A 26887-nucleotide genomic window follows, 5' to 3' on the forward strand; every position below is an offset into this window, starting at 1 on the left:
GGGAAACCAAAGATAAGATGCCCTTTGATCCAGCAATCTACTTTTGTGTACAATAGTCCACCCTTACCTGTGGAAGATTCGTTCCAAGATCCCTGGTGGGGATCCAGGTAGCTCCGAATCCTACATATATTACATATTTTTTTCCCTAGGCATATATACCTAGGATCAAGTTTCATTTATAACTTAAGCACAGTAAGAGGTTAACAGCAGTAACTAATAATAGAGGAGTTATAAAAATATAATAATCAAAGTTATGTGAATGTGGTTTCTCTACGTCAAAATATTTTCTTGTATTATATTGTACTGATGCTCCCTCTTCTTGTGATGATGTGAGATGACAAAAGGCCCACGTGGTGAGATGAGGTGAGAATGATGCAGACATCGTGAGGTAGAGTTAGGCTATTAATGACCTTCTGATGATTCCTCACAAGGAGGACCCTCTGCGTCCAGAGCAAGGCTGACTACGGGGGAACTGAAAGTGCGGAAAGCCACACGGCAGATGAGGGCGGCCTGCAGTGTTCATCTCAGGAATACTCACATCCAGATCCTTCTGAAAACATGTGCCTGGCTATACCTGGCCGGTTATTTGTGATGTGGAAGTGAGAAACAATGCCCATCCTCGGGGGGAAGGATAAGTAAAATGAGATGGAGGTCTACTATGAAAATATTACACATTATCTAGAACAACCAACTGTACGCAGAGCAACACAGATCTAGGTCACAAGCTGTGGAGTATTTGTAGCACTATTCCACTTACTACAAGTATTCATGATATATTTTCCAAAGATCTATAAATTAAACATATTGTGGTGATTGCCTTCTGGAGGAGAAGACTGGGTGGGAACTGGGCATTAAGAGAAAAATTAAAATAGACTAAGGTCTTGCATACACCGATAATGTTATACGAAAAACCAGGGAGTATAATTGGTTCATTTCTGCACCTGAGATTTAAATACAGACGCCCATACAACATAAGCCTCCTTCCCTAGGTTCCTCCTGAATTTCTTTCTGCACATTATTCGAGCAAGCCAAATCTTCAACAAGGAGGACACTGGAATGAATTAGACAGTTGCCTAATCTTACTAAAAGTTGTTGGTCACGCTATCTCAATGTTCACAAGCCAGGGGCAATTTGTTGCCGTCCTCCTCCCCCCAAGGGATATTTGGCATTTGGCAACATCTGCAAACATCTTTGGTCATCACCACATGGGAGTTGGGTGCTACTGGCACCCAGTGGGCAGGGGCCGGGGATGCTGCTACACACACTCTAATGGACGGAATGGGCTCCCCCAGCAAAGAAACATCCCTTTCCAACTATCAATAGTGCTGAGAGCGAAAACCCTTACACTTTTTCACTGCATTTTCCATTTACCTTCTAAGATCCTTGGGAGGCTGCCCTGCAAGCTGACCGAAGATCAAAGAATGCTCCTTTCCGGGATCCCTGGGTGGCGCAGCGGCTTAGCACCTGCCTTTGGCCCAGGGTGGAATCCTGGAGACTCGGGATCGAATCCCACGTCGGGCTCCCAGTGCATGGAGCCTGCTTCTGTCTCTGCCTCTCTCTCTCTGAGTGACTATCATTAAAAAATTAAAAAAAAAAAAAGAATGCTCCTTTCTTTCAAGATGCCCCTTTCTTCTTTCCATGTTACTCTTCTACTTACTCCCTTTCCATCCTCCCCCTTCCATTCGTCTTTTATTTCTGCTCAAGCACAATCTACTGTCTTGGTTGCCTCTCTCCCTCTAGTAGTCATTAATCTACTTAAATGCCGCACTGATGCTAATTGCTCATAAAGACTGTGAACGAGATAAACTGATAGTAAGCCATTAATAATTAAAGAAAATTAATTGATAAAATGCCTCTCAGTCCTTTTCCTCTTCTTTCTTATGAGTTGCTCTACCACACATCCATCTATCAAAATGGGAAGAGTACCAATCGGAGATTCACTGAGGGCCTCTACTAAATCTTCATGAATTGGGTGAAAGCGCTAACAAATGTCGTAGAAGGCAATAGCTTAGAAAAAAAGCAAAGGGGGGGAGGCAGATGTAGACTGTGAGAGGGCAGCCACAAAGGGACAATTTCAGGCCAAGGTAGCGGTGGAGGTGGGGATTGAGCTTCACCACTCGAATGGGGTTTTTTTGTTGTTGTTTTTGTTGTTTTAAGATTTCACTTATTTATTTGAGAGAGAGATAGAAATAGTGACAGAGACAGCAGGAGTGGGGAAGCGGGTCCGGCTGAGCCGGAAGGCCTACCTGGGCCTCCATCCCAGGACCCTGAGGTCATGACCTAGGCCAAAGGCAGATGCTTAACCAACCATGTTCGATGCCCCGAGTCCTTCACTGAAACAAGAGGAAGGAAAAAGAGTAGAGACAGTGACTCTTTTTTAACTGCATTCCAGGATTCTCTCAGCCACAGACTGGGATTAATAAGTACCTGGTGGGATTTAATTGTTAAGGAAAGGACCGATTTTCAGATACTGGAGACTGTTAAACATTGAACTTCAATGCTGCGGATATCCTGCTCTGTTGGACTTGGTCACTCCAGGTCCGTGTTCAGGTAGCCAAGGATTCAGGTAGACACAGCATCAGGGTCCACCTGAGGCCAAGGAGCAGATCCGACTTCTTGAGTCTTGTGTTTTCATGCATTTTCCCTGAAGTTTGGGTTGCCCTTTGATAGCTGGTCCCTTGGCCATTCACAGCTCGGCCTCCGGGCCCTGGAGGGCGAATTGTCATCACTGTCTCCAAGGGACCCAGGATGCAGCTCTTCAATATACTGTTTTTGTTTTTGTTTTTTGTCCTCCAAGCTGCTAATGGTGGCAACGGTGTTTTATTTTCTTCCCTTTTGCTTTTTCGGAAGCAAAAGCCAAAGTCTGGAAGGTCTCTGCAGACACATCATCCTCCCCGATTTTATTCAGTCCGAGCAGTAGAAATAGGCATATCTTCAGACCCCAAAGCAGCCTTTTTTGTTGTTGTTGCTCTCCAGATAAATTCCTAATTCTTATGAATCATCTGCACTTGAATCAGTTTTTTTTTTTTTAATAAAATGAATCGTCTGCACATGAATTAGTTTTTCTTTTTTTACAAAATAAAAAAAGAATTAAAAGAGAAGAAAGGCACGGGAATACTTGGCAGGGACGCCCATCCCCGCCCCCGGGAGGAAGCACCCGGGCCAGCCCTTTCGACCTCACGCTACTGTCTCTTTAACAAACTGTACACGAGGAGGGGGCGGGGCTCCCGGGTGTGGACGCTCCTGATTGGTCCGGCTGGCAGGAAGTGGGCGGTGAAAGCGTCGCGGCTGCCGCGCCCGAGGTCGCTGCGTGAGAGGCCGAGGCGTGGCCGGGCGCGCGAGCGGTTCGTTGCTCCGCGTCCGGGGAGCAGAGCCGGGGGCGCCGCACGGGCTCCCTGTGCCGCGGCGCGCGCTGGGCCCCGGCGGCCTGGTCGCGGAGGTGCAGCTTCCCGGCAGCCGCGCCGCCGTGGGCCCTGGGTCCGCGCCTCCCCGCCCGCGCGCTGCTCCGCCGAGGCCCCGGCCTCTGCCCCGCCGCTTCCTTCCCTCCGCTCTGCAGGCTCGCCTCCGGCGTCATGGCTCAAAGGGCCTTCCCGAACCCGTACGCCGACTTTAACAAATCCCTGGCCGAAAGCTACTTTGATTGTGCCGGGCGGGTGAGTGTGGGATACCCGCGCCCGCATCCCTGCCCCCGGGGCCCAGCGTGGAGAGGAGGAAGGGGGGCGCGTCCCCCGCAGGACGCGTGTTATCGCGAGATGCCGCCGTCGGCCGCGGCCCCGGCTCTGCAACTCGAGCGTCGTCCTCAGTGACGTGGGCTCCGTCGTTGATCGTTTAGATCCTAAAAATTGGCGAATGTGTCTTTTTTTTCTTTCTATGCAATTGTGTGTGTGTGTTTTTTGATCAGTTGAAAGAGAGGAGAGGAGTCCCGGTGGGATGTCCCATGTGCCATGTTCCTGCCTTAGGTGTGTAGGAACCTGGGCAGGTAAAGGAGGACCGCAAGACGCTGGGATGCGCGGTACAGGCAGCGTTAAGCTCGAAGTGCTGAGTTAGTGTGGGGACCCAGGCCTGAAAATCGCGCTAGTGTTGCCACTGTTTGCAGGACGTCCCCACAGCTGGGGGGGCGGGGGCAGTAACTGTTATTTTATTTTATTTTACTTTTTTAATTTTTTTGTTTTATTTATTTTATTATTTTTATTTTTTGATTTTTTAATTCAATTTAATTTTTTATTTTATTTAAATTTTTAAATTTTTTTTATTTTTTAATTTGATTTAATTTATTTTTTATTTTATTTTTTATTTTATTTTAATTTTTTAATTCAATTTAATTTTTTAATTTTATTTAGATTTTTAAATTTATTTATTTTTATTTTTTAATTTAATTTTTTATTTTATTTTTTATTTATTTTAATTTTTTAATTCAATTTAATTTTTTATTTTATTTAAATTTTTAAATTTATTTATTTTTTATTTTATTTTTTTTATTTTATTTTTATTTTAATTTTTTAATTCAATTTAATTTTTTTATTTTATTTAAATTTTTAAATTTATTTATTTTTTATTTTTTATTTTAATTTAATTTTTTATTTTATTATTTACGTTATTATTAATTTTTAATTCAATTTAATTTTTTATTTTATTTTAATTTTTAAATTTTTTTTATTTTATTTTTTAATTTAATTTAATTATTTATTTTATTTTTTGTTTTATTTTTTGTTTTATTTATTTTTTATTCATTTTACTTCAATTTTTTATTTTATTTTTATTTAATTTTTTATATTTATTTTGTAATTTTTTAATTTTTAATTCATTTATTTTTATTTTATTTTATTTTATTTTATTTTATTTTAATCATGTTATTTGTAAAGCACTGAGCAATAGAGAAGCTGATTGTAACATCCCCCAGGCCTGTGTTTTCTCATGCATCTTTGAGTGAACCTGATCAAGAGGAGATGCAGTTCTTTCTAAGAATACCCTGCTGAGAAATTCTAGAGTGTGATAGGTCAGAAGAGTGATCTCTTTGAAGTGCCCCCCCCTTTTTTTTCAATTTTATTTTTTTTAGTTCTACCAGTTTATATCTACTAGACTCGCCATACGAAAAGCATTTCTCGTGAGCCCTAAATGGCCTCAGAGCTCTCCTACCTGCCAAGTTAACTTGATGTGTGGCTCTTTTGGTTCTTCCCTTGAAACATTTGTCACAATGGATTCATTTTACATCAGTAATGCAAGTAGGAGGATGAAAGAGATGGAGAAGAGTTGTAGGATAGAAGGGTGCCAAAGTGTATGTGAATCTATAGTCAGTCTGATTTTTTTTTTTTTTTTTTAGAGATTTTATTTATTTATTTATTTATTTGAGAGAGAATCTGAAGCAGACTCCACACAGAGCACAGACTTAGGGCTCAGTCCCACAACCAGAAGATCATGACCTGGCGGAAACAGCTGGATGCTTAACTTACTGAGACACCCAGGTGCCCCTGATTTTTTTTTTTTTTTTTTTTAAAGACCAAACTTGAACCACCCAAGCAAAGCTTCTTAGAATGATCTTGATGTCATATGGCTTCCTTTTGGCCATTTGGCCCTGTGTTCTGTCCAGCTCTGCAGATCCTAAAGCTGAAGTATTTTGTCCGGTCTTGTTGGAGGGAGACCTGCTGTTTCATGCTAACTTGGCAAAGAGAGCATGCCTGAGGGTTTATCCTAATGACAGATGCCTTCAATAAAATAAGCTCACTATTCAGGCTGTTTATAAATTAAATGCTTTTACAAATTTAACCATTTCCAAGGGAGAAAAAAAGATATTCAAGAATTTAAACTCTGTTCCAAAAATAACAAAGTAATTTATTACCTGACACATGGTTTTGGACCAATTCCAGAAAGAAACTAGCATACCAGTTCTAAAATTGTTTAGTGTTGAACATCAAGGTTCAGACCCTAGAGATCTGTCCTCCTTAATTTGTTAACACAGACGTTGAGTAAGGAGTGTTTTCTGGCATCTATCATTAAAAAAAAAGGGGGGGCTTTTGGAGACTCTGCAAATTACTGCTAGAGTTTGAATAATTTTGTGGTCTGCCACAAGCAATCAGTATTCTCAGGCAGGTCACCTTTATTAAATGCAATTATGTGACAAATAAATAGTAATAAATAGTAACTTCTGTTCCTGAGGCTGAGGTGTTCTCATTCTGGGTCTCAGAGTAAGGCCCCGGCAAGATGATAAATTATCCATGATCTATATGAACAGAAGAAGACATGTTCTCATGTAGATGTACTCTTCTATCTAGTTGAGATTCATAGACCTTTTATATTAATATTGAAGTACGTTTTATCTTCCTAAATGTATTTTCAAGACTTATTGAAACCTTCACCTCTTGGCAGAAATTGTTAAATAATGGGAGTGTGTCCGTCAGACAGTCTGGTTTCTTCTTCAGAGTGTGAAATAAGGGATGATAGTGGTGCTTCAGAATCAGTCCAGATTTGGTTGATAGTTTGATTTGCCTTATCAGAGATGCTCTTCAGAAGTAAAATTTAATATCTTTTATAATAATTCTGACACAACCTGCTTTCTTTTTTCAGGCTTAAGATGCCCTTTTTAAAAAATGAGATTATGTTAACCCTTTTTTAACCTTGTTAACAGGTAGTAGTTAGGTTTGTTTTTATAATCCTTGCAGGGTGAAATAAAATAAAATGTTTGTGCCCATGTAATATTCCCCAACACTGTTTTGAAATTTTACTGCTTTGTAAAATCCAAGTCTGGGAATTATAGCAGGTTCCTAAAATTGTTGAGGGATACATTAAAGTGACCTTTTAAGACACTTCATGATTCAGGGTATACAGAACTTGCAAAATATTTTTCAGTAGCCTTTAGGATGCATAACAGTGCGTTGGTGGGCCTCCGTATGGATGTCACAGCCCCAACCTTCATAGGCTTTTTAATCCATATCCAAATTATTACTTGTTATAGACCCCTGGACTGCTTAAAAATTGTAACAGTACTAACAGTTACGTCTCCGGATGTAAATGATCTCATTTGATCCTCAGAGTACCTTTTGACGTTGGTGGGGCAGGTGTTATTATCCTGACTTTATAAAGGTAACTGAAGCATAAAGAAGTTATGAGTAGAGCGAGAGCACTCAGCTAATAGCAGGTGCTGAGAGCTAAGAGCACTCAGCTTCATTCATTGGGCAGTATTGATGAAGCCCCTCACTTGGCTAGGCATTGTGCAGGCCTGGGTTTCTTGATGCTAGGTCTGATGTTCTCTCCACTCTGCCCACGGCCCCTGATATCCATGAATTTATTTTGACTTTCTTCTGCTACTTGTACAATTTTTAAAATTTGTTTATCCATGTTTTGCAAATGGATTTTTAGGAACGTTGACCCTCATTTTTTTAAATAACTAAAGCAATGAGAGTGTTTCCTTAGGGAATTCTCATTGCTGCCTCTTGAATGGCTGGAAAACAGCGAACATCTTGTGATTTGTGCTGAATTTATTAAGATGACTTTTATTATAATAAAAAATATCGATTTAAATAAGAGATGCTCCTTATTAGATGGGAATTATTGCATGCCACCTTTTCATCAGCAGTCTATTTTAGTATTTAATTATAAATCTTATGTAGAACATTTAAGTTAAAGAACATTTCTTGCATTGAGTAGGAAAATGTCATAGCCCTTTTAGGTTTTATTAATCTGTCCAGTTTCCCCAGGCAGAAGAATTGATTTAAGTGGAAAGGAAGTGCTCTCCTATTTTTGATAGCCTGTAGTCCAGCAAGTTGAGTGGTCCATATTTTTTGATATTTGTTTTCCCTTTAATATCTACAGCTGACTCCTGAGTTCTCACAACGCTTAAACAATAAGATTCGAGAGCTTCTTCAGCAAATGGAGAGGGGCCTAAAGTCAGCAGACCCTCGGGATAGCACTGTTTACACTGGCTGGGCAGGTATGAAGTGCTCACCTTGAGTTGGCATAAGTATTGTAGACAAGAGCCAAAGTGTTACCTTTTGAGCTGACCGAATGGGACACCCTTAAATGCTTCCTGTGTCTGTATATGAATTGTTGCTTCTGGGAGAATGCTGTGCTCTCAGCCTAGCTAGGGGCCTCAGTATCTGGATTTTTAACAGTGCTCTGAATTTAGGGCAAGGTAAGCATATTCATGGAATTCATACCTGCCACAAATTTGGATGGCTGCTTGTAGAAAGAAAAATTGCTGTTTAGCATTACATAATTTGGAGATGGAATTACAGTGGGAAGAGTTGGGAAGAGTCCCAGAATACAGTGTGTGAAACAGAAGTAAGGAGAATTTATCCACAGAAAATAAAATGCACCCAGATGTCTCTTTAAAAAAAAAAAAGGAAGTTCTCACCTAATACATATCCATACATCAACATAGAGTAAACCGGAGATTCTGTGAATTATCCTTCTGAATAGTCATTGCTGGTTGGTTTGCATTTACTGTTTTCTAGTCATTGAGAGGCTGAAGAAAGTTTGAGAAGAAATAGTAGATAGGTGTCAAAGAGGTGAGAGACATTCCCAAAGAGGGAATGTTGAAGAACTTCAGTTAGTTCGCTAATGTAGACAGACCGAAAGATAGCTTTGTAATCTCAAGGATGCACAGTTGAGAGACTCCGTGTGTTCCAGTTACACTGAAAAGGAGATAAAGAGGAACAGTGTTCAGCTTAAGGAATTTGAATTTGACTTTAATGCATTGGTGCTTGTCACCAACACACAGATTTCTGGGCCTCACGATGGAGCTTGAGTTCGATTTTGAATTAATAGTTGACAATGTTAAGAAAAACCATCAATCAGGCCCTCTACTGCCAGGGCTATTTGAAAAACTAAAGGTTAAATAGAAATGGAAATAGAAAAATTTCACACCAAAGCAAAATGCAATTGTGTTTAAATTTTTGGCAGTATGAGTTAACAGTGTCATCTCCTTTGAATGCCAATATCCTTCAACTTTTTATATTTAAGTATTTATGATACTTATTGCTGGCTCCTGAAAGCAGCTTATGTGGCAAGAGTCTTTAGGCAAATTGGTATACTAGGCAGTTTAGGCCGTTTTATGATATAGCATAAAATCTTCCAGATAAATTTGCTAATGGCTTTTGAGGCAGGGGTCCTAAATGTCTCTTAATTGAGCACTGTTAAAAAGCCATTATTCCCACATAAAATAGACTGTCTCCTTCAGTGTTACCGTAAATAAAATGCTTTTCTTCCCTGCTAGTGTTCAGTCAATCTAGATAGCATGAAACCGAATTGCATAACAAACTAAAGCTAATTCAACACATAAAATCATGTCGATGCCTTCTCTTCCCATTATTGTATCTTACTAAGTATGAGCTCTTTATTATTGCAATTTTATCACCAAAAAATGCATTCATAAACATTTTGACACAAAAATATTTGCTGTTGTGTGTCTAAGCAGTGTTTACATAATGATGTGTAGATTTGTATGTTGCTTCGTGTGTTCCCCATATTGTCTTCCAAGGAGTGATACCTTTTGGAAAATAAGGATTCTCTTTAATTTTGTTCACCAAATTTAACTTTGGTCACCAAATTTAGTGTCATATAATTGTAAATATTAATTTGTTGTTTGCTCTTGTTGCTAACATGTCCAAAATCAAATTACTTTGGGAAACACTATTGTAGAAAACGTTTAAAACTTGATCACCTTCTAGAGCATTGGTACTTACTGAGCATTTGTTGTCAGTCTACAATGAAAGCTTTTAAAAGTTATCATTATGTACTTTGAGAAAACTTCAAGATTATTATTAAGTAGAACTTTAAATTACCACCTATTTTGTTAAGTTTCATTCCCCAATAGAAGTATGATCTGATAGTTAATGCTCATTCAGAAAGAATTAGGATTTAGAATAGGATTAGATTCTGCTGCATATACCCAAAAGAATCAAAATCAAAGTGACTTAAATAATAAAAAAAATAAAATAAAATAAATTAAAAAATAAAGTGACTTAAGTAAAAGTTTATTTTTTCTCTTATGTAAAAGAAGGCCAGTGCAGTCCAAAGTTGATATAAAGGCCTCAGGATGTCAATAAGATCCCAGATTCCCTTCTTTCTACCTCATCATCCCTCAGCCACTGGCTCCTACCTCTTGGCCAGATAGCTGCTGAAGATTCACGGATTACATCAACTTCTCAGGCTGCAGAAAGGAAAAAGCGGTGGGGAAAAAAGAATGCATTCTCCCCCTTTTAAAAGACTTCTTGGAAGCCCCATTCAACATTTCAATTTTGCTTGCTTCTCATTGGCTGGAACATAGTCACATGGTCACACCTGTTAGCAAGGAGGAATAGTAAATGTAGTCTGTTAGCTGGAGTTAAGTGCATGTGGGGATAAGACCTAACAATCTCTGCCATAAGTCCTGTATGAGAAGAAGAGAGATCATTTTTCTTATTCTCCTTTAGACAATGAGCCTTCATTTTTTCCATCTGCAAAAAGATATCTAATGTCTGTCCATTTGGGAGGAGTTTTTGTCTATATTTTGAAATTTCTTAAGTAATATTTTGCCCGTTCTGTGTTTCTAGGGAGACTTAACATATGGAATTCGTTTCAATATACAAATTTTTCAAAATTTACTCATTTTAATTTTTTTTAATAAGTATTAGTCTTTCATAAAGCCTGCCATCGGAAGGACGTATTGTAGGAATGCCAAATCATAATAATTTTCCTAGAGTTAAGTGTAACTTATATCAAGAAAGGGACTACAACTGGTTCTAAACTTTAATACTATGAAATGTTCACATTTTCTCAGCTTGACTAAACAGTTCTCTGCCTCTCCTTTCCACTTCCCCTCAAACTCTTGTTTGCTTGTCACAGGTTATAAAGTCCTTAATTTGTTTGTACCATGCATCAATCCATAGTAAACCCATAGTCATGTGATTGTGTTTCTGCTTCATGACAGTAAAAAAAAGCAACAGAGCTAGGCTGCCCAGCTTCATAATACCACATTCATGCTATGACTGTATTTGCCTCAGTTGCTCACTTGATCTTGAAAGTGAGTTTTAGTGAAGAGATGAACTACTGTGTGTTTTTAATATTCCGTATGTACTTAAAACAGAAAAATTGGACTTCCATCATTTTTTTTCCCATTTTACGTCTTTTTAAGAAAAAATTGAAACTAACAGTGACAAGGTACTTAGTAGAATTTCTGTACCTCTATGTTAGATGTTTTAGAAAACACTGTGTGCATAATGCTTTATTGGTAAGAGTGATATGTACAGGTTTAAATAAAAAGAAGAAGCGAATCATTGCTATAGAAAGTACATTCACAAAAAAAAAATTAAAAAAAAAAAGTACATTCACTTTACAAACTATTTGACAACTGAAATTATCTTGGTTTTATTGTAAAATGGGAGCAGAGGATATAACACAGTGGTGAGAACAGTTAACATAGGCTTTTAATAGGATTCAGACATCATTTTCACTAAAGCCTACATATTTACTCCTATGGGTTGCCACAGTGCAGTTTTATAACCTGTATTCCTGACTTTTACCCTTTTTTACTCATAACAGAGAGAGAAAATGCCTTGACCCTTGGAAAGAAAAGAAGGGAGAAATTTTCAAACCTTGCAGCTGTCTCATATTGGCCAATGAGGCAGTTATGGCAGTATATTGCTCTGGGGTCTCATGCTTATCCAGAAATGAAGTATTGTGAATAATCAATTTTGCGGACAGTAGTTGAGAGTTAAAAAAATTATTACTGATGTTCAGAAACAAGAATTCAGTAATTTAATAATAAATATATTCAGTAAATTTTAGTTTCCAAGGGAATGAGGATCATCAATATGCAGTTTCTTTTTTTCCTTTTTTTTTTTTTAAAGATTTTATTTATTTTATTCATAGACAGAGAGAGAGGCAGAGACACAGGCAGAGGGAGAGGGAGAAGCAGGCTCCATGCAGGGAGCCTGATGTGGGACTTGATCCCAGGTCTCCAGGATCACACCCCAGGCTGCAGGCGGCGCCAAACCACTGCGCCACTGGGGCTGCCCCAATATGCAGTTTCATGATCATTTTACTGTTAAAGGACAAAAGTAAAGATTAAAAGTGATTGCTATTAATAAAATATTGTTAGGATCGACATTTGAATGACAGGAGCCAGAGTGTGTGTGCACATATGCCTGTAACTAATGTCATATGCCAGGCACCATTCTGAGTGCTTTGCATTGAATGACTAACCTAAACCTCAGAACCACTCTATGGTATGGATACTATATGTATCCCTGTTTCACAGATGAGAAAACTGAAGCAAAACCAGGCTGAGTACCTATTCAAGGTCACATGGCCAGTGAGGATTCAACGCAGTGAGTCTGGCTTTAGAAACCTGGTCTTTACCCCATGACAGTGTGTGCCCTTGTCTGTGTATTTACTCTCCACTTCTATATTTGGGTTCACTCCATATATTTTGTAAGTGAAGAAGGTCTACACATAATTTGTAAGATGGAGTAATTCGAGCAGTGGTAACATGATGATACTCATGCTGTGCAAACATTTTAGAAGTGGCTAATGACTAGTCAGTCTTAAGTGTTTTAGGAAAAAATTAGAGTAGATAGAACATGAAAGGAATTTAGAAAGAAGGAGGGAAACATGAGTTAGGCAGAAATCATTACTATTAAATAGTCTCCAGGAAGAAGTTGTTTAGGACTGGACATAAAGTAAACCTAGAAGGATTTTTGGGCATTTGTAGCCAGAACAATGTTATCTCCAGCATTTTGCTACCAAAGTTGCTTCTGTACTTCTGAATCCTGAATTAGGATATGGTTTCAGGATAGAAAATTAACTGGGCCAAAACAGAAGCATTTCCTCATAATTGCTTGTATTTGAAAAGACTCGTTGAGGATCTTCTCACATGAAGTATCACCCATAGTCTGAAAACAATCAGTAGCTCTTATAGCTGTTAATAAGTGATATTTGAAATAGTTCTTTTTTTAAAAAAAATTTTTTAAAGATTTTATTTATTCACGAGAGGCACAGAGAAAGAGAGGCAGAGACACAGGCAGAGGGAGAAGCAGGCTCCATGCAGAAAGCCTGATGCGGGACTCGATCCTGGGTCTCCAGGATCACACCCTGGGCTGAAGGCAGCGCTAAACTGCTAGGCCACTTGGGCTGCCCTTGAAATAGTTCTTTTCACTGGAGTCGTCCTTTATAAAATTTAGTACATTGAATTATAATGCATCATTATATTATTGTATAAAATATGCCAGCAATAAGCACTGAATTGTTTGTTCTTAGCCATAATCCTTTCCTGGTAGATTTACCTAAGAGTTCTTTACAGAATGCACTCCCAGCTTGGGAAGCAAGGCAAACATTCCGGTTCTTTATATGCTGCATCAAGAAGTGTTCTTTATGCCTATGCACACAGCAGCAGACAATAGAGACAAAGAATAGGCATGCAGGGCCCTTAAGATGAATCCCATGGCCAGCTGTCAAGGGGTCCAAAGTGGTGTCCAGGAATCTCTTGGGACTCACCAGAGGGTCTAACAGCATCTATGTTTGGGCTGCTCTGAGTTTTGTTCCAGATAGGTGTAGGTTTCAGGGAGGAAGAGATTCTAAAGTGCCTTATAAAGTAGAAATTATGGAACACTAGTGAGGAATTGTTATTATAGAGAATTAAATGAGCAGATGAAATATTCTTGTGTTAGAAATAAGCGTTTAGGAGAAAAGATTACTTCCCTTGCAGATAACATAGTAGAAGAGGTAAGTAAACCCAAGGGATAGCTGATCTCACCAGTGTCTTTAAGAGAGAATGAGAGAAAGTGCCAGCCCTCATTTAATTTCATTTTTTTTTCCCACTCTTAACGCTGATGATTCCTAAGGGAAATGATGATCAGCTCGCGCTTAAAAAAAAAAAAAAATACACACAGGACTCTTAGGGGCTTTAGTTCTAAAAGACATAACCCAATCTTCTATAACCAACTCACAAAGTTAATGAGGCTAAGATCAGCATATATTTCCTCTTTTCAAGTATTAGATAACATTTTAAATAAGAGGATATGCAGCATAATCCCTGGAGTAATATTAACTTGCGCTCTAAATGCAAGTCATTAAAGTGTTTCAAGATGCTGTTCCTCTGATCTGCCAAATGTATAGCCTTTGAGCTCCAGCTTCAGCATTTGGGGCTTAGTTTCTGCTGATACCAGACTTATTTGAAAGGAATCACTCTGGCCAGGTATCTTTTCTTTGCAATTTGATCTTTTTATTATATAGCTCTTCAGTCAGAGCCAGCATTTCAGTGTCTAATGTGAGATCTACGCAGATGTCCTTCACCTTCATGAGAAGCACCTATGCCTCCCAGCCAGAGCTGTCTGGGCAAGCAGAAGGAATAAAGGGCGTGGATCTCTGCTGGATTAATTACAGCCCTTTGCAGTGACTACTAGATAGAGAACTGCCAGAGTGTCATTGCAACTTGCTTCCTTTCAGACTGCATTTTCTGCAGTGCTGATGTCATTGTACATAGGTTATCTTAAGTGGCTGAGATATAGGCTTGAAACAGCTATAGGATTTAAATGTTACCAGTGTGCTTGGATGAAACACCGAAAGCAGGAAAAATATGTTGATAGATTAGAAGAAATGACAGGAGGGAAATAAAGAAGACCTATCTAAGCAACTTGCCTTTTAGAGACAACAGCGAGGAGACTGGGGAAGTGTTTTGTCATTTTTATTCCAGTAACTTAAGCATTTAACACAATGCCAGGTCCAAGGTTGGTGCTTAATAAATATGTATTGAATGAATGAACAAACAAATGGAGAGTGTCCTGCCATTACTATTCAAGCTACCACCTATACAAACTAAAAACAATAACTTAAACCAAACTAGGAATGGGGAAAGAGTGGAATTCGACTTATTTCATATCTCTTAGGATGTAGAAGAGTCGATCACATCTCTTTCCCTTGGCTTTTGGTCCAATTGAGAAATGAACTAAGAAATTAGAGCTCATAGTATCTGTTCTATACTTTGTAAAGCTGGAGAGAGAGCCTATTGTTTAGCCCTGGATATAGAGGGGGTGTTTTTTTTGCTGCCTGACTTGAATTTACCTCCTTAAACTCAAACCAAGCATCTGGATAGTCCAAATATGGATTACTGTATGAGAAAAAGGAGAGAGAAGAGGGAATGCCTGGAGACAGATAAGACTCCCAGAAAGCTCAAGAGAGGGGCCAGATGGCACAAATACAAGAAACATTTTTCTAGTCCGAGGAGCCAGTAAGGGTGGAGAGAGGCAGGAACATGGGAAGAAGAGTTTGCTTCCCTCTGTACTTTCTGTCCTTTTCAATCAGGCATCAGAGATGAGACAAAGTGACTGATTCAACACTCATTGAAGCTCGCAGTCTAATGGGGTTGGGCATTTATTGAGTGGTTACTATGTGCTAAAGACTTGCAATGTTCAGCATGAATCACAGTAACAATGGAGTAGCTACTGTTATTTCCATTTTATGGATAAACATGCTTAGGCATAGACAGGTTTAGTAAATGAGGTAAAATACAGTGAGTAACTGGCAGCTTCAATCCCAGACATTGATTCCTGAGCCTGCACTCTTAATGACTACTCTGTTGAAAGATTGATCACCTGTTAATGGCAGCCTGAATAAAAGACTAGGGACACTTTTGATAGGAGGCAGGGCACTGAGGGAAGGAAGAGGAAAGTATGAGGTCTCCTTTTTTAAAAATCGAATTTTCCTATTAGACAATCAGCTCTAGAAATACAAAAAGAGAAAAACCACATCTTCTGAGTGCACATCTTTGCCCTCATTTCTTTACTACTTTGTTTGGGATAATACTATTTAGTTAGTGGTACACAGTCACAACTGGTTTTGCCATATTACTTGTACTCAAACATTTGGAGAAGAGCAGCTCTCAGTGGACAGCAGCTTGTGACGCTTGACTTTAAGCTGACAGTTGAGCAGATAAACTAGGTCGAGGCAGTGTTGATATACAGGCTCTGTGGAGAGCACTGTACACAGTAATGACAGTGACTGGGAATGGAAATCCTGCCCTAAAGACAACCATAATTTTTTTTTTTTTTTTAATAAGGTAGGAAGGGAGAAAGAGATGGGGAGGGGCAGAGGGAAAGAAAGAGAATTCCAAACAGACTCCCCACTGAGCGCAAAGCCTGATGCAGGGCTTGATCTCACTACCCCGGATACCGTGACCTGAGCCGAAATCAAGGGTCAGATGCTTAGTGGTCTGAACCACGCAGGCAACCCTAGACAACTGTAATTTTGTTGAAAAAATAAAAATGCACTTAGACACCTTCACAAAACTTAGAAACAGTTCAAAACAGTATCAGAAAGTACCAACCTGATGTAGAAAGACAGGTGATCATACCCTGTATGGAGTTAATGAGAGAAAACTGTCACATTTTCATAAAGCTGAAAGGGAAAAAACCATGGTAATTGATGAGCTTTCAAAGTTTTGATTAGGGAACAGTTTATTTGAAACTCAGATTAACCCATTACCCTTCTAGGGAGTTTCTGTTTCAGTAACACTCAAAACTATTGACACCTGTTCTTTGGGTGTTAGCTGGGTCCCTCTAGTGACTTCAGCAGTATTTGAATCTAAGCATGACTTTTCCTACCAGAGTACATGAAGAGAATCTTTAAAAGACCTCACCTACAAGGATATACCTTACGGAGGGGAAGTACCACGCCAAAGGTTCTCACATCAGTGCAGACTGGTTATAAAATAAATGAATAATGTTAAGAGATAATCTCTAAAATGCAGGATTACAGACAAGTGTTTTTGAGAGTTCATACATCTGTGGAGATTTTTATCATGTCCACATACATTTGAGACGCACGAAGGTCTTGATTGGTCAAGATGAATAGGACTAATGATCCCTCAGAAATTTGAAGGCTTAGTATTAATTACTTCTCAACAGCTGGCTATATTTATAGTACTACTGGGAATAAGTAGCTGAGTAAGGAAATTGCAGATTTAGAAGTATCCCTAAGCAGTTTACCCTCCCCAGAGTAATAGCTACAGAAGGAAACAGTAGAAAAATCTAGTTCAGAGCTTCCATTACTAAGAACCAGGACAGATTCCTATTACAGCAAAGTTTCTTCGGTCCTTATGTCATTATTTTTTTTCTTTCAAGTAAGTTAATTGTCAACATTCCAAAAACTGATTTCTAGGATATGAGGGCAGTGCCAGACTTCCTGAACTTCTTATGCACAATGACATCTATCTTTGGTGTTCAGAGCAGTGCTGTCCTTAGAATGTTCTGCAGTGATAGAAATGTTATTTTGTTGTCCATTACAGCAGCCACTAGCCACATGTAGCTATTGAGCATTTGAAATATGGCTAGTGTGACTGAGAAATTGAATTTTAAATTTTGGTTACTTTTAATTAACTTTCTAGACACTTATGGTTATAAGCTCTCAAATTGGACACCACAGTTGTAAGCAACCAAACAAGCTCTAGGAGTTGTAAGAGCAAAGTAATATATGTCTGGGTTTCTTCTAGCCTCAGACCAAAAAGAAGAGTATTTTGCTTTTGTTTTTATTAAAAACAACCCCTACCTACACTGGATTGATGAATCTTCTAGCCCACTTGCTCCTGAAGTGCATCAGAGAATCACTGACTGTTCTAGTAGTCAGTGATTCCCCACACCTTTTAAGGACATTTGTCCAGACTCTCTTCCCTAAGAAAAGACACATCCAACTGCCTACTTGACTTCTCCACTTGGATGTCTGATGAACATCTCAAACCTGAACTGTAAAAGATTTGGCTCATTGTCTCTGCCTCTTCCCCACTGCCAGGCCCTGTGTTAGATATGTCTCGTGCTCACCTATATCTGGTGTCCCCCTCTTTCTGGACTCCCAGGAGGGTTAAACCTCTCAACTTCAGTGTAATTAGGTGAGGTGACCTCTTCTAGTCCAGGGGCTGCAGTTGGAAGTGGCATGTATGGCTTCCAAGCCAAAGCATGTAATAGCTGGTGTGATGCCCTGTAGCACTCTTCATGTGGTACATGACTAAGATCCAATTCCCTAATAAAGTCCTGCATATTCAGTCGCATCTGGATTGACCCATAGGGTTATCTTTGAACAATCCTTTTTGGGATGCCTGGCTCAGTTGGTTAAGCGTTCAACTCTTGATTTCTGTTCAGGTCTCGGTCTCAGGGTTGTGTGTTCAGGTCCCACACTGGGCTCCATGCTTGGGTGTGGAGCCTACTTTAAAAAAAAAAAAAATGGTTTTAGAGGGAAATACTACTCCTTTATATAAACCATCCATAGATTAGCATCAAACCTGTGTCTGATTTTTTGATAATTTGAACCCCCAAGGAGTCTATCTCTATTAACCATGTCATCCCCTAGCCTTCCCATCCACATGAACTTTTAAGGTAATTCCACTTGCTGGGAGTACTATGCACTGGCTCATTCTCAGCCTTCCCCTTTTGGTCCACATTCCATACATACTTCCTTCTCCTTGATTGTATTGTTTTTTTTCCCAGAGATGGAGGGGATACTCTGTCCACCTCTGTCAATTCTTTCTCCACTAAGCCAGTCTCCAGAGCTGTGAATAAAGAATGAACATGGCATTTCTAAAACGCTTACTGATTTCACATGCCTAATTCTAAAAGGTACTTGATTGGTTTTTTACTGATATTAAATTTGTCTGGATTTCATGTAAAATAGAAGTGGCATCCCTATTACAACTTTCCTATACCCTTTAGGAAATGAAGTATGACCAACCAGAGTGGGAATAACGTCCAATTCCTGAAGGAGAGGACTCATTACCTAACAGAATTAGTTATCCCAAATGCTTTATTGGTCATCTTTAATAAGTTTGGTATTAATGGGCAAATAATGGATTAGATTTTGCTTTATTCCTTTCTCATTGTATCTCTCTTCATGTGGAATATTTTCCCATTTAGAATATGTCAATAAATTTAAGTCATATATATGACTAAATCTAAAAAGACCATAAAATTCAGACCAAAAAAGCATTAGTTTTCATAGCTTAATAACAATAGTTATCGTAGAGTGGACCATCTAAGAAACAATATTTAACATCAATTTTACATCAATGAAAATGTCAAAATCCCTCCAGATTTAAAAGGGAGGGGAGTGGGTTTCTTTTTTTCTTATAATAAAATCTAAAATGATTTGGAGCATATTTTTACAATTAAAAGCAATCAAAATTTAAATCTCACTTCAGTCTTTTCTGTTCTGGAAGAAAAGGTGAAAGAGAAGAAGGAAGCAAATCTCCTTTATCCTACCTTTTGCAAATAATATAGAAGGAAATTTTATCCACTATTCAAATTTAAGCTCCAGACACTCTGATTAAATAACATATCCTGTGACAAAAAGAGAAAGGAAACATTAAAAAGATTAAATTCCATATATCATCCTGTGTTGAGTCTCATGAGCAGTTTTGATGGTTGTTATCCTAGTAGTCAGTTACGGTGTTCTTTCTCAAGATGTTCAGTGTCCTTTGGAGAATGGAATCCTACTTGGGGGTGAGTTTATGAATGGATACAAGCATAACTGTATATGTAAGGGGACTGGGTGAGTTTTCTCTGCCGGGCCCTAAGGGCTGTGTCTTTATTTCCCACCTTGCTAGTTACCTCTCAGCATTTGGTATTTATGATAAGGTGATGTCATGTGTGTGAATATTGTTGGAAGATCATAAGGATCAAGTTCAAGACATTTAGCTATACACAGTTCCTCCATTTGTCTATTAGATTAGGGCATCTGGGGTACAGAATATTGGGGCATTACATGTCTTTGACTTCTACATTTTGTCTTATACCTTAGACCTAGATTGTTTTCTAGTAGGCTTGTCCAGGAAACTTTCTCGAATTGGCAGCAGCACTCCTTACTTTAAACCGTTTCATTCATGGGTGTTTTTGTTAAAGGGGGGGGGGGGTGTTGCTGCAAACTGCAAGGTGCAGCAGATTGCTTATTCAAAATATATGGACACGGAGGCCCAGTATGAGAGAAAGGAGAGAAACAGAACCTGAGGTTGTAGAATCCCAGAAGCCAGAAAGATCATCCTGCTGATGAAAACGAAAAAGGTTTTCAAATGAATGAAATACTGTGGACTGGAGAAATGACTACCTGTTTGTCTGAGAAATGCATCCGACCTTACAGTTGCAAACTTCAATGGGTTTTGTTTGTTAAAGATTTAGGCCAAGAGGAATTGTTTATAATGAGAGACAAAGGTCTGAAAAGGAAAACAATCATTGGGCTTGTATTTAATCACTTTGTATTTTCTCAGACTTCAGTCATGTCATTATCTGGCTGTGGTGCTTACAGAACTTAATTAGGGGAGTTCAGGCAGCAAGGGGAATAGGAGGCCAAAATGAAAGGGTAACAATTTAAACGGATCGCCGGCAGATGCCTAGTGTGGATGGAGATGAAGCCATTTAAGAACCTAATTGTAGAAGAAGCTCTTGACACTGATCATTTGTGAAAAGGAGATTTTTTTTTTCGCCTTACATACGTGGTTTTGTACACTTATGTCTACAGACCTTCAGCATTGGTATGTCTGATCATCAGCTTGTGGAATTACTACACCAAGCCACTTTGAAAGAGCAGACAAGGTTATTAACTTTGGCAGGAAATGAAAATTTGGCCTTAATATACATGTGAAATTGAATTGTCTGTAGCACAAAGCTTTGGAGATTACCCATGCAAAATGAGAAAACTATCTAAATTTAAAATTGTCCTCAGTACAGTGAAAAGTAATTTTGCAGACTGCATTTTTACTACACTGAAATCCATGAAGAGATGGGCTCTATTAATTTAGATTTAAACAGAGGCTCTATATCTTCTAAAAAATGGTAAATGAGTTGGAAAATGTACTTTAAGGGGAGAGATGACTTTCTAGAAATGCTGCAGGCAGGCAGGTCCCCTACTCCACATCTTTGAGTCTGCCCTGAGACCAGTCAGCTTCAGACAGAAGCTCTATCTACTGTGACAAGCATTTGGAATAAGGACATTCAGACAACGCCTCAATTTTATATATATAGCAGGCTTCAAGAGCAGGGTAAGAAGCAAATCGAGTACAGCCCAAAGCAAAAGTCATTGGCAGTTTTTACAGTATAATTCCTAAAGTGGCTGAGTCCTTCACAGAGAAAACAAAATTAAGGAGGAATTGACTTTATTTTCTCAGATCTTACATAACTTAATAGTTTTCTTATAATCCCGGCCTGGAATGATACTGGAGTAGGGAATTTGGTTACTCTACCTACCTTCTCACTCAAAAAAACTATCTTCTATATAAAGAAAAATTGAGTTTTTCACTCCCTAGTCTTTGAATTTCTTTAGCTCACAAGAACAAATGTTACTTGTTTATTGATTATTTGTTAAACAGGTGACTATTTGGAACCGGAGTTTCAATAACCTGTCATTTAATCATCAAGAATAACACATTAACACACAGTCTGAGTGAGACAAGGATTAATAATAAACTTCAGTTAGCATTCTTTGAGGGTCTTAGAGTGCCTTGTATTTACAGTTGCCATGATGAAGAAACAGAACAAGTGCCTGTGTCTGATTCTTAGAGCTGCTTGGTAATGAAGCTGAGTCTAGAACTAAGGGCATCCGAACTTTCGGATAATTTACGTATGTGTTATGGCTTGTCAACAGTCCAACTGCTTTTTGGTGAAGTGTCTGTCTGTTGGCAACAAACCAAAATAATACAGCCAACAGGCCATTCCTTATCTTTACATTATTTTCTTATTGCTTCTCAGGTATCGCTCTGCTCTACTTACATCTCTATGATGTGTTTGGGGACCCTGCTTACCTACAGATGGCACATGGCTATGTAAAGCAAAGTCTGAACAGTTTGACTAAGCGTTCCATCACCTTCCTCTGCGGGGATGCAGGCCCCCTGGCCATAGGCGCTGTAGTGTATCACAAGATGAACAATGAGAAGCAAGCAGAAGACTGCATCACTCGGTAATCTTGGATTTTTTTTTTTGAGGATTATTATCTAGACGTATTTACATATTGATTCTGTGTGCATTAGCAAAAGAACGTTTTAGTAAAGTTACTTTTCTCTCCGCAATAAATCTTATTACTGTCGTTTGATCACGTCTCACATCATTCCAATGTAGTTAAGGAACAACTCTTATAGTCCCTATTTTATTGTAAGATGTAGTGACACTGACACACACCAGATCAAACACCAGTTTAATAACAAAAAAAAAAAAAAAAAAAAGCCTAATCATGTGATTATTAAATCCAGGGTGCTATCCAAGATCAGTAATTTGAAAAATATGGTTCATCTCCTCTGGTGGGCTGGGGGAGGCCTCCTCTTGAACTACAAACTGATTCAGAATTGCTTTTCTTAGGAGCAAATAAGCATGCAAATCTAGATTTTTTTTTTTTTAATATAGATCAGGGAAGCCTACTAGAAGCTTGTGAATTATGAAGAATTACTAAACTTGTGTACTTATAAACTACAAATATTATTTTACTAGGTTTTATGGAGCACAGAGATTTCTATGAAGAAATCTGGCTGCCATGCAGCTCTGCACGTAGTGCTGTTAGGCTCCCACTGAGCATGTTAACACACAGAGAGTTGCAATTCCAGCAGAGCTTTTTGGTTGTGTTGTGTTGTTTAATAGACTTTACTTTTTAGAGCAATTTTCAGTTCACAGAGAAAGTGAGAGGAAGGTACAGAGATTTCTCATATACCTACTGTTCCCCATCATATACATGGCCTCCCCCAGTATCAACATTCTCCACTGGAGTGGTACACTTGGTACAATGGATGGATGTACCCGGACATGTCATTACCAGCCAAAGTCCATAGTTTATATTCGTTACATCTTGGTGGTGTGCATTCTGCATGGATCCATCATTCTATTATCACGTAGAGTACTTTCCCTTCCTGAAAATCCACTGTGCTATGCTTGCTAATCCCCCTTCCTGCTCTCTGGCTCCTAGCAACTTCTGATCATTTTACTGTCTCCATAGTTTTGTCTTTTCCAGAATGTCATAGTTGGAAACATTACAATATGTAGTCTTCTCAAATTGGCTTCTTTCACTTCAAAATATGTATTTAAGGTTCCTCCATATCTTTTCATGGCCTGAAAAGCTTCATAGCTCAGTTCTTTTTAGCACCGAATAACATTCCATTGTCTGGATGGACCACAGTTTATCCATTCACCTAACTGAAGGGCACCTTGGTTGCTTTCAAGTATTGGCAGTTATGAATAAAGCTAATGTAAACATCCAATTGTGCAGGGTTTTGTGCAGATATAAGTTTACAGCTCCTTTGGGTAAACATCAGGGAGCACAGTTGCTGGATCATATTGTAAGGGTGTGTTTAGTTTTGTAAGAATTTCCAAACTATCTTCCAAAGTGGCTGTACCATTTTGCATTCCTACTAGTGATGAATGAAAGTCCCTGGTGCGCTACATCCTTGCCAGAGTTCCAGATTTTGGCCATTCTAGTAGATATGTAGTGGTATCTCGATGTTTTAATTTGCAACTCCCTGACAACGTATGATGCAGAGCATCTTTTTATATGCTTACTTGCCATTAACATTGCTTCTTTGGTGAAGTGTCTGTTAAGGTCTTTAGCCATGTTTTTAATTAGGTCCAGCAACATCACTGATTTCATTTGTAGAAGATCTTTGGTTAATTTTACACTGTGCAGTAGTGTATTTCGTTAACAGGCTTTTGGCCTAAAATTCTAATAACTACAGTTTTTTCTCCTCAAAATCTTATTGAAAAATTTCAAACATACAGAAATGTTGAAACAACAGTGAGTAGCTGTATATCTAACTACATAGATTCTACCATTAACATTTTTTTATACTCGCTTTATCACGTATCTAATCCATCAGTCCATTCCCCTATCCACTATTAATCCTTTTAGGGGTGGAGGATGCACTTCAGAGTGAATTGCAGGCATCAGTATCCTTCCTTCTAAATACTAAAGCACATATATCATTTACCAGCGTTCAATACCCATTTAGTTTTCTTCTTTTGGCATATAGTTAACACACAACGAGCTGCCCAAGTTTTATATATATTTGTTGAGTTTTGACAAATGCATATACTATCTAAATTTGCAACACAGACACGACCTTTCTGTTTCTTTGCACAGCTAGTTTAAAGCCATTAGCCACACATATGCTGAGAAGGAAGTCTCATTCAGAGAATCACTCTTAAGTATCATAAAAATAAGCCATAGGGGTCCTGTTATTTTTTATGTAATGCCAGCCTTTCTCAGTTTACGTACAGCCAGGTAGTTATGGTATGCTGTGTGAAAAATGAAAACAAGATTTGTGCATTCAGATTGGGGAAACACTAATTAAGCAAAGTTAAATATACACCTCTACCAGCTGCTCAGAGTAGAGTCTTGAGTAACTTTTGCTACATGGAGGAAACTCCAGAGACTAGGGAGTGGAATTTGCCAAACTTGTCAAGTAGACAACCCTTTTCCTCATGACATTTTAGGGTGTACTGTTTTAACAAACACTCTTTGAGGAATAGTACTATATATTAATATTGGTTTATTAACACTCTTAAAAGTAAACTAAAAAATTTTTTGATACCTTGATTTAAAAAAAGATGTCTTTGTTATTTATATCATTTTAAAAACTTTTACAATGGTTCAACAATATTTTATATATAGCCAGTAGATTTTTTAAGTTTAAATATATAGAATGAGGGATTCCTGGGTGGCGCAGCGGTTTAGCGCCTGCCTTTGGCCCAGGGCGTGATCCTGGAGACCCGGGATCGAATCCCACATCGGGCTCCCAGTGCATGGAGCCTGCTTCTCCCTCTGCCTGTGTCTCTGCCTCTCTCTCTCTCTCTCTCTCTGTGTGTGACTATCATAAATAAATAAAAATTTTAAAAAAATATATAGAATGAGCATAATGATAGGAAAATAGGCCATTTATGGCCACCGTTTTGATTTTTCAGATTTTTAGAGTTCATAGCAAGAACAGGAAGAAAAAAGGAATTATTTGTAATTGCTTTCACATCTCCTCTCTTTTAAGGGAAAAAAAATCTGTAAGTCTCTGTAATTCAATTGAAATAATTTGATGTCATCAGGTATTTAATAAACCTACTTGTTTTATTTTTTACTGAACCTTCTTTCTCATATCACACAGCCCTTTGGCAATACCAGAGACACTCAAGTTCTCTATGTGGTATCTGTGTTGTCCTCCACTACCGTCATTTTTTGGATTACCTTTCCTATGGTTTCTTAATATAATAGCCTTTCAGAATCATAATTTTGAGTTTTAGAGATCAAAGAAGTCAATGTTTCCCTAAGGCAGGGATTCTTAACTTTGGGGCCCTGAGAATCTTAGGGCTTCCAAAGGTACATATAAAATCCCCAAATCGTGTTTAGCATGGAGAGAACACTTATGCTTTTTTGGAGGAGTCTGTGACTCCCCCAAAAGGAGTGTGTGTTCATATGTATATCTGTTCATGTGCAGAATGTCCTACAGTTGGCTGGGGCAGGTGGCAAGGAAGAGAATAAACAGCACTGATTTTTCCTGCTGTTTGATTTGTATCGTGTTCGTTTTCACCTTCCTTCCACACAGATAGTTGGTGCCACTACACAAAGAGAGAGAGTTGCCTATTTACAGTACCCAATTAAGTGACTAACCTGACAGGTCCAGTGCTTTGGGGCCAGAACTCAGAAGGATGAACAATTTCGGCTTTCTGGTCAGAAAGTGTATACTTTTTTTTTGTAGTGTGATGAGTAAGAAAAGAATTTCTTTTGTTAAAAAGTTAGATGATACAAGGTCAAAACTCTTCCCAGTAAAACCCTGGGGAAATATTGCTAGGAGTGGAACAGAACTGCCCCCGTTTTATATGTTGTCTATTCTCCCTTCAGTGACATTTCAGTGACGTGTCTCTTCTGAAGATTGGTTGCTATTAATATCAACATAGCAAAACAAATGGAGCTGCAATGATGTGCCTCTGGGTTTGAGAGTTTTTGAAAACACATAAAATAATCTTTATGATTTATAAATGCTATCATTTCTTCACTTTGAGACTATAGCATGTAAAACATGTAGTTAAAAGTCCTACCTTTACTGATCATCAGACCTAGCTCATGAGTTTTAATGACTTGAAGCCAAATCCAGAAAAAAAAAGGAATACTTCCTTTCTTACCCTAAATTATGAAATATAATTTTATCAGGATACTCTAAGCAATACTTCACTTTCAGGTATTTGAAAGGTTTTTGCTATCAACTTTAAACATCCCAAATGCAAATGAGTTTGGCTGCAAAATAATTGGAATGCTAATTATATATCGCCACCTAGGGGTAATGTGATCCCTAACGTTGGCAAATAGAGGAAATGTGTTCAAACACATTTAGGTGTGAGAACATCATTGGAACTAATGCAATAATTGTTCCAAATAATTCCCACGGAGCTATTTGCTTAAAAAATTCACAGTAATTTTCCTTTTGAATTAAATTTCCCTTACAAAAGTAGTTATATTTAAATTCTATACAATTTGACATACTTTGTTAAAACTTGATAATAAACTTTTAAATCAAAACTCTGAGATGTTCCTTCTGTTTACTACAACAGTTGCATTTGTATCTAGTAAAAAGATTTTATTTTCTTAAGATTTCAACATTACTGAACCTCCAGTTTTGGCATGAGAAAAAAATAGAATTTCTCTTAATAAATGTTTTTAAGTTCTTAAAAATATTAGGAGTGTGTGTGTGTGTGTATGTCCATGTATGATATTGAAGTAGAAAACAAAATGGCCCATAATTCTACCATCCAAACAGCCCTGTTGATATTGGGGGAAAAATTTCAAAGTATACAAGAAAATGGAAAGTAACCTTTGGCCACCATGTCCCTAATCCTAAGATAACCACTATTCCACTATGAGTTTAATGGCTATATTTACAGAAGAAAAACCATGCATGTGTAACCAATTTATTGAGATGCCTTCA

General features: G+C 38.4%; 1 protein-coding gene and 1 long non-coding RNA gene across 5 annotated transcripts in view; one reads left to right on the forward strand and one right to left on the reverse strand.

Annotated features, from left to right (window-relative positions):
* Positions 1 to 3290: 3290 nt before the first annotated feature.
* LANCL1 (LanC like glutathione S-transferase 1) overlaps positions 3291 to 26887 on the forward strand; it is a 37133-nt gene continuing 13536 nt past the window's right edge. The window contains exons 1-3 of the mRNA XM_026002214.2: positions 3291 to 3653; positions 7807 to 7924; positions 21693 to 21900. Coding sequence (XP_025857999.1) covers positions 3573 to 3653; positions 7807 to 7924; positions 21693 to 21900 — 407 coding nt within the window. The 5' untranslated portion in view covers positions 3291 to 3572. The remainder of the gene's footprint in view (positions 3654 to 7806; positions 7925 to 21692; positions 21901 to 26887) is intronic.
* Positions 6040 to 26887, reverse strand: part of LOC112922593 (uncharacterized) — a 168566-nt gene continuing 147718 nt past the window's right edge. Inside the window, exons 4-7 of one of the 4 annotated variants that reach the window (XR_011997906.1) lie at positions 19215 to 19292; positions 17784 to 18165; positions 16295 to 16322; positions 9953 to 10275 (exon numbers count right to left, since the gene is read on the reverse strand). This is a non-coding gene — a long non-coding RNA (uncharacterized lncRNA). Of the gene's footprint in view, positions 8628 to 9952; positions 10276 to 16294; positions 16323 to 16406; positions 18166 to 18411; positions 18509 to 19214; positions 19293 to 26887 lie in introns of those variants that run through there. The other 3 variants (XR_011997905.1, XR_011997909.1, XR_011997908.1) reach the window with 3 other exon arrangements.

The sequence above is a fragment of the Vulpes vulpes genome, chromosome 16, assembly GCF_048418805.1.
Source record: "Vulpes vulpes isolate BD-2025 chromosome 16, VulVul3, whole genome shotgun sequence".
Lineage (NCBI taxonomy): Eukaryota > Metazoa > Chordata > Mammalia > Carnivora > Canidae > Vulpes > Vulpes vulpes.